General features: G+C 44.5%; 2 protein-coding genes across 5 annotated transcripts; both read right to left on the bottom strand.

Moving 5' to 3' along the window:
* Nucleotides 1-3,653: 3,653 nt before the first annotated feature.
* On the bottom strand, nucleotides 3,654-4,269 carry LOC124698033 (putative lipid-transfer protein DIR1). Its single transcript, XM_047230558.1, has one exon. The coding sequence runs from the start codon at nucleotides 4,220-4,222 to the stop codon at nucleotides 3,908-3,910; it is 315 nt and encodes a 104-aa protein (XP_047086514.1). The 5' UTR covers nucleotides 4,223-4,269; the 3' UTR covers nucleotides 3,654-3,907.
* A 645-nt stretch (nucleotides 4,270-4,914) lies between these two features.
* Nucleotides 4,915-6,943, bottom strand: LOC124698034 (proline-rich receptor-like protein kinase PERK1). Of its 4 annotated transcripts, none has more exons than XM_047230561.1 (4): nucleotides 6,309-6,943; nucleotides 5,604-5,787; nucleotides 5,400-5,531; nucleotides 4,915-5,267 (listed from the first exon to the last, which is right to left on the bottom strand). In XM_047230561.1, the coding sequence occupies exons 1-4, from the start codon at nucleotides 6,647-6,649 to the stop codon at nucleotides 5,214-5,216; spliced, it is 711 nt and encodes a 236-aa protein (XP_047086517.1). In that variant the 5' UTR covers nucleotides 6,650-6,943; the 3' UTR covers nucleotides 4,915-5,213. The 4 variants fall into 4 exon arrangements, with proteins under 4 accessions (XP_047086517.1, XP_047086518.1, XP_047086515.1 ...); XM_047230562.1 differs by having other exon boundaries at nucleotides 5,404-5,531; nucleotides 5,604-5,790; XM_047230559.1 differs by having other exon boundaries at nucleotides 5,604-5,790.
* Nucleotides 6,944-8,301: the final 1,358 nt, after the last annotated feature.

The following is an 8,301-nucleotide window of genomic DNA, read 5'->3' on the forward strand; positions in this document are numbered from 1 at the left end:
AGTCGAAGATCTTCCTCATAGTGGGAATTAGAGATGAGCAATACTTCCAGGAAAACGATGAGTTAAACATTGAGTTTGAAGAGCTATGTCAGTCATTCAATCAAGACCCCCTCGACAAAAATCTCTACTAAGCATTTGTACAAATAAAAAAGTACTTATAGACAGCTTGTAGGGCTGTGAGGCATCGGGAATTCTTATTTCACAGCCATGCGGTTGGTGTTTGGACCCAGCAGAATTACACACTGGTCGGTATACAATGACCAAAATAACACTAGGAAGGAAGAAAGATGGTATTTGGAAAGCAGTTTTTCTACCACGGCCGATGGCTTTCTTTCAGTACACGCTTTTTGGAAAGCACGGCGACAGTCTTCTAAAAGAAAATCATTTGCCTAACTCGGAGAAGCAGTATCCCAGATAGTGGGAAGCGTGTGTGGTGTAGAATTTGACAATCGTCAAATTCCCCATTCCATGAAACATCTTGTTTGGCTGGGATGTCCCTATTTCGGAAAAAAAAATCTTGTTTTTAGCACATCATCTCTTTCGAAACCCGTGGATTCGTGGTAAATGATGAAGTCTTCACTTCGATAGAACAAACGTTGTTTCACTGAAAGCGACTACCTAGTCAACAAAAATGATATTATGATGCTTTGCAAATAAATATCTAGTTAATTTTGACATGATCTTGTTGCTAAACGGAAAATGAGTTTCAGAAGTCATGGAAGCAAACTATCCAGCCGACGGTAATCTAATTTTACTACAATGGAAATTAAGGGAAGTATATTAGAAGCAAATTTATTCAGATAAAACGAAATTAGACGAAAAAACTTACATGGTGCGAAGCAAAAAAAAACATCTAAGAAGCAGCTCAGATAGAGCACTGGAGCAGGAATTTCAACTCCAAGGGAAGGGAGTAAACGGAACATCATATTCGTAGGTGCATATTCAAGCAGACTACTAGCTAGAATAATAATTTCATGGCATAAATTTCAGAAAAAAAAAGTGTCACTAGTTGGACATGGTCTGTTCTGACATTTATTGGAACCTACAATAGAAGATATGGAAAAATGTAAACTGAACTTACGGCAGCATTGCGAGGAAAGTGAATAAAACTACGCCGCCGGTAGGTGTGTTGTTGAATCAGTGCAGGTAGATTTAATAATTGAATTGTGCATATTAACCAACACATATGAGTAGATGGATATGGTCTCATATCTTGACCTATAAATAGGAGAAGAGAGAGCAGAAGAGCTATGAGTTAAGAGGCAGTCGATGCATGAAGCTATGAGCACTGCACATGAATGTATCATGTATGTTGTGATTAACAAGGAGCTCAAACATGCAACTCGATTCCAGTGTTTGTAGCGGCGCCTTATAGGGCTGTGAGGTATTGGGATCTTAGAATTAACATTAATGTAGCGCATGGGTTTCGGATTCTTTCTACATTGGCAACTCAGGAAACCACTAGTTACTTTTGTCCTCATTTGCCGTCGTTTGCAAATTCTTTGGACACTTCAATTTCTTTAGCTCTTGCTAACAAGGACAGTTCAGATCTCTGTCATATTCATCAGAAGCGGCTTGTGCTTAGTTCCACAGCTTCATCAATTCGATCCTAAATGTCCCAATTGGTGATAGTAAAGATACTTGGTCCTATAATTGGGTTCAGACTATTCAGTATCCAAAGCATATGATGCTTTCATGGCTGCTAAACATCCCATCCACGTTCTGGTTATTGAAGTCTTGTTGCCAACAAAAGCACAAACTCTTCATTTGGTTACTCCTTCAGGACATACTAAATACCACAGACTTGCTGCAGAGAAAACAGTTTTTTCATAAGAATTATAATTGTGTTCTATGCAAGTATGCAACGAGCATATACATGAGACTAGAACACATATGTTCTTTCCATGCTCCTTTGCTCAGGCTTGCCGGGAGAGTATCTTTGTCCTCTACTTATGCAAGGGACATTTCTCGGATTAAAGGACAATTTCATAAACCCCTTTCCATGGAAGTTATCATCCTTGGAGCATGGGCTACTTGGATGACCAGAAATGCCTTCATTAATTTTCAAACATATTAGGTATGATCTGTACGAAGACAATTTTTTCAATATAGAAGACAAATATATCAGAATGGATGGCTGGAATAATAATTACATGCATACATTTAAAATAATACATTAACACTAGTTGAACACATTGTCTCTTTGTTTACCTATAAATGAAATGTACCAATAAAAGACATGGCTGAACTTATGGAAGAACTGCAGGGCAAGTGAAGAAGGCTATAGTGATGCGGTAGCTGCACGCTCGAATCAGAGTGCTGGGAGAATTAATAATTGCACTGTGTAAATTAAACATACTTGCATGTGATAAGTTGGATATGGTCTCATTTTGGCTTATAAATAGGAGATGCCGAGGAGAAAAGAGCTATATACACCGTATGAGCTAAGATCCAGCAGAAAACCGATGAGTGAAGCTATGATCACGTGAATGTATATATGCCATGACCGTCAAGGAGCGAAACATGCAACTCTACTAAGTACTATTTCTACAAATAAAGAAGTGCGTATAGACAGCTTGTAGGACTGTGAGGCATCGGAGCATATTTCACAGTGTTAGCAGCCCATCTAATACTCAATGCAGATGTACTGACATAGGCCTAAAGCTCCAGCAAGCACGGCCCAAACAAATCATACAGCCCAGCCGGAGGTTCATAGGCGAGGAGTGGAGCAAGTGAGGCAAGGGACGCAAGTACTTACTTAAGAGCATCTCCAACAGGCGCGCTAAAACTAAGAATCTGCGCGCGGTAAACAGCTAGCGCGCGCTGTTCCGATTTTTCCTTCGCCGGACGCGCTAATATGCAGCGCGTGCGCGGGCTGAAAAAATGGTCCTCCGCCGGGCGCGGCAAAATACAGCGCGCGCCGCCACACGAACGGCTAGTTTTTTGTATATCTCAAGAAGAAACAGGAGCCATGCTGGTGCCTACGCCGAGGGCCAGGTAGACGCCGACGGCGGCGAGCGCCGCGCGAACGCCGCCACGCGCGGGCTGAACAGGAGCCATGCTGGTGCCTACGCCGAGGGCCAGGTAGACGCCGACGGCGGCCCTCGGCGTAGCAACCTCTACGCCGACGGTATGTCTACGCCGATGGCCGGCGTTCCGAGCTGCCCCGGCGAGGCCGTACGTCGACGGCCCCGATAAAAAGCCCTCGGCGTAGAGTCTGGCCGCTCCATTCCTGTAGTGAATGTAAACTGAACTTATGGAAGCATTGCAAGAGAACGGAAGAACACTATAGTGGTAGGTAAAAGTATGTTGAATCCGTGAAGGTAAAATTAATGATTACATTGTGTACATTAAACATAACACGTAGGACTCTAGTACTTCCGTTTTCGTCCAATTTTTCGTTAATTAATTGGGTAACTATCTTGCGCTTTATTAGTTGATGAGGCAAAGCTTTTACATCCGTTTTTTTAAAGAGTCTAAAACTAGTTGGGCATGGTCTCATATTGCTCCCATAATCCATAAGTATAATTTTAGCTCGCAGTGCATCCAGCCAAGAACTATTCTATGAAGTCAAATGTGCCGAACCCAAATAACACTATAACAGTATATTTTGATGCCAAATATCACTGCAAGCGGGTAGACAATTAAACCAGATATAATAATTCTGGAACTTGCATTTAATCCTCCAAGTAAGGCACCTTTTGCCATCATTACAATTCCAGCATACATGAATACTATTCATCCAGAGCTTACTGAGATAATTAAGCACAGGTGAAATCGTACAACCCCAGTAAGATCGAGTAGCACAAAGCATTTCAAGTGCTCCTCCACTTATTTAGCTAGCCGTATAAGTGTTGATGCATATATGTAGACGGACAGCATACATATATAGTACGTCCGATCCTCACTAGCAGTTGCTGGGCATAGTGAGACCGCACTTGCCGGGAAGCGCCATGGCACGGTTGGCATCTATGTGGTACATTCTCAGCCATACGCCGGCGACGCCTTTGTAACGACAGATGCACGACAGGTTAGCCTTCCCAAGCGCGGCACAACACTCAGACGAGGGGCTGTCCGTGGGGTTGTTCACCGCCGCCGCTGGCTGGCAAAGCTTGAATTCGCCGTTCGACAAGCCGCAGATGCCATGAGCACCCTCTATTGCGGCGAGGGAGACCACCAATACAAGCAGTAGTGATGCAGCCAATGCCTGTGGCTTTGCCATGGATGCTTCTGGTTTCTCCTCCACTTCTAGGTGGTTTGTATTTTAGGTCTTGCTTGGGGGATGTGTGAGATGATTGTTCGGTTAGACTAGTCATAGTGGGGAATAACTTAGACTAGTAACATATGACATGTTACTAGTCTAGGTTACTACCTTCATAGTGGGTAGTAACTTACATGTGGTGTCATGCATTGTATCATTTATTATGTTGTAGACTCATCTTGCCTTGGAGTGTGTGATGTTATGGTAACATAGCTAGTTACCACCTTACTCTCTTTCTTCATTTATTAGCATGCCATGTCACCAAAATGCCTTGAGATGTGTGATGTTACTAGCTATGTTACTCCCACTATGAGCAGTCTTAGGACTATATTTATAGGGGCGGGCTGCATCAAGCAAGCACTTAAATGCAGCAAGAGTTCCCCACAACACAAGCACTAGCACCATTACCGTATCATGGAAATATCTGCACACTTTGACTCAGTCGCTAAGAGCAAGAACAATAGAAGAGCTGGCTGCTGGCTCTAAAATCATGCCATGTCACTTATAGCCATCATAGAGCCAGAACCATACAATGGGTCAGCTATTACGCTGGCTGTTAGGTTACCCTGGCTATTAAATATTTGAGCGTTTAACTGTGATCCACTGTGTACTGTATCTTTGTAGCCATTTCAAGTTTTCAATCAGGACACATATTTACCAGCGACACCATCAAAATATATCAGAACAATCTGGGCAAGCAACAAACAAATGCTGCATACACCATACCACCACTCAGGCAAACAAGCTGTTAGTTTTGTTCTTGACGACAGTGACCAACAAATAAATCGCGCATAGCACCATGACATCGACACTAAAACATTACATGATTCTTTAGAAGAGAGCATTAGCCAAACAAAATACTAAACATGGTCTCTAGCAAACAAGACATAAGTTTGATTTTGATGCGATGAAGGCACAAAGCCAAAGTTGAAATCTTGGTAGAAAGAAGCAGCTAAGCATTGGCATCAAGAACCTTCATGTCAGATGACCACATCACAGCATATTCCTGAAATAAAATTACATGCCAGATCACCACATCATAGTATAGTCTTGAAATAAAATTTCATGTCGGATCTCATGTTGGTCCTCAATGTTAAGGGAAAAAGGAATATGCAGATATGAGATATCAGTATCCCACTTGCTTTAGTAGCCTTTCCCTGTTTTTGGGAGTGGTACTATTGTAGACAGCAGTGACTTCTTTCCAATACTGCTCATTCTTCTTGTAATTGGATTGAATTGGGTCATTTGAATTATTCAACCAAGCACTAACCTACAATATTATCAGAAGGGGTTATTTTTGTGCTACTAACACATGGAGGCAGCACGCAAAAAAAAAACTTACCAATCTAAGATCCTCCTCTTTTGTCCATGGCAATCGTTTTTCAGTCCTTTTACAATTGCCACCACTGGTGTCATCACCAACAGTGATTGGCTGCGATGAAGTCCCATTTCCCATAACTTCTGTGTGGCTTGGTGTGTTCTTAAAGAAACCAAGGAAACCACCAGGTGGGTGAGAATCCAATCCCCTGCTACAGCAGGTAATTCATAAGATCAGTACACTATGTTTAAAAAATTAATTAAGAAGACAATTTATATGCTTGCACCGACAACTAACTACAGCTTCCATGTAAGCAGAAATCATGCGCAAAGCAATCAGGTATGCTAATAGAAAAAGAAAACTAACTTACAGACATATGCGACTGTAGAGAAGATGTTCAGTAGAGAAGAATCCTAGCTACATCAGTTCTAATCTTCATGATTGGTTACGACCAATTTTGCAGAGCTGAACATGCTGTTTGAATCTTGATAAAACAGTTCTCAAATGCATAGGTATTAACTAAACATGATTTCCTATCAAACAAGGTTGTGAACCAGATTCTTATATGCAATATTTCCATGGACACCTCTTCTACTTTTATTTTTCTGACACCAAAAATCATACAACATAACGCTGCAACTTGATAGTATCAGACAAAAGCAAACCACCTCCATATCATACACAGAATGACACCACGGTGGCCATTTAATTAGCAATTGAGAACGTTACCATGCTTGTGGATCAGAGTCGTCAATATTCTCAGGCATGCACCAAGAAGATTCAGAGCCACCAATGCCAGCAGGCGGTGCCCAACAAGGGCCTTGAGCCAAAGAACCTGGTACGCTTTGTTGTGGTGGTCGTGGGGGAATCCAACCTCCTGGTACGGGAGGGAACACCACTGGCATGTTAGGATGAGGCAGCGGCGGGACGGACTGAGGCACCGGCGGGAAGAAAAGCTGAGGCGCCGCCGGTGGGACAAGATGAGGCGCCGCCGGCGGGACAAGATGAGACGCCGACGAAGGTACCTTGAGAGGCGCCGGCGCACGCGTCCTTTTGGATTGCTGACCCATCTTTCTGATGGGGCTTCTCAGCTAGCCTAGGGTTCTAATTGTGGCGATTTGGGGGTAATTTGGGATCGGTTCGGAGCTTAAGAGGTTCGATTTCGCGCGCAAGAAAGGATTTCGCGCGAGAGAAAGAAAGATTTGGCGCGCTGCCGGGAGAGAGAAGCGCGGGAGGCAAGGAAGCCGCGCGGGATCCAGAGCGCCAGCGCTAGCGCTCGCATCGGGCTTCAAGCGGGCGGCAGTTCTTCGTATCTTGTGCTACAGCCGGGCGACATACGGAGCGCCCGTTCGCTTCTCTCTCCTCTCTTCTCTCCCCTCCAGCTAAGATTTAGATGACGTGGAAGACCTTACAGCCAGCTGAGTCAGCTCTATTGTACATGCTCTAAGCAAGCATGCAATCGGCTAGCTGAGTGATAATGACAGCCATAATTGTCCAAAATGAAATATCAGGAGTACGCCGCAAAGGCCAATTCCCCCGCTCTAGCTTTTTTGTATTGAAAAAGGAAGATGGCTCGTATAACATTTAGTAGAAGATTGAATTGTTTAACTGACCAAAATTGATTAGGACGGGCACCGAAATCTCTTTATTTATGTTAGGCTGCCGAACTATATGAATAGAGAAAATAGCTTCATTACCTACGGCATGCCAAAAAAAATTGAAAGAAGGTATTACACTAGGCTTTAACTTTGTAAACCCCCAAACTGACAAAATGATCTAAAGTGTTGAGTTGAGGTACTCAACATGTATGGCAAGAAGAAGCCAGTAAAATAGCTTGGCTCGGATCTCGGCGTCGAAGCGGCCGCTCGGCCGCGCGCGGACGCTGCGGTAGCCGGAGGCGGAGCGGCGGCGCGGAGGCATGGCGCCGGAGACGGAGGCGGACCGGTGGCGCGGAGGCAGAGCGGTGGCGTGGAGGCAGAGCGGTGGCGCGGAGGCAGAGCGGTGGGGGAGAGGCGGAGCGACACGCGGAAGTTTCATACGCGGGAGGCAGTTGGCGCGTTCGCGCGTGTCGTCTTTATAGCGCACGCGGCAATTTTCCTGCGTGGGATGGCGCAAACGCGCGGGCGCGGTAATTTTTTTACCACGCGCGCCCTTTTCCCGCGTCTGCTGGAGCTTCGCGCGCGCCAGACTAGCGGGTATTTTGCCGCGCGCGCCTTTTACAGCATCTGTTGGAGATGCTTTAAGAGCAACGACATCGACCACCTGAAGCATCCTCGGGATCACGGCTTCTGGCACGGTGGCGTCTGAATTAATTCCTCTTTGTAATATCCTAGCTTGGATCAATGAACTCTGTGAATTAGTGTCAAATCGAGAGACTACACACCACTCCCCAATCCCCAACTGTTATCTAAGAGCATCTCCAACAGAGGCTCTAAAATTTGGCGCTGTAAAAGTCATTTGCAGCGCGCTCGTTCCGGATATAGCGCGCGACGCAGGCGCGAGCTTCGTCGGAGGCTCTATTTTACAGCGCAAACAAAGAGGCAAAAAACGCCCCTTCGCGGAGGCTGTAAAATAGAGCTCCACAAACAAGTTTTTTCAACATACATACATCAAACAAGATCAAACAGACCACAGTTAAATCTGAAAAAATCAACTAAAATTTACAACTCTACGGGGAGCTTATCCTAACTAGCAATTGATCTAGCTAGCCAGAGCAATCGAT

The sequence above is a fragment of the Lolium rigidum genome, chromosome 3 (assembly GCF_022539505.1).
Source record: "Lolium rigidum isolate FL_2022 chromosome 3, APGP_CSIRO_Lrig_0.1, whole genome shotgun sequence".
Taxonomy (NCBI): Eukaryota; Viridiplantae; Streptophyta; class Magnoliopsida; order Poales; family Poaceae; genus Lolium; species Lolium rigidum.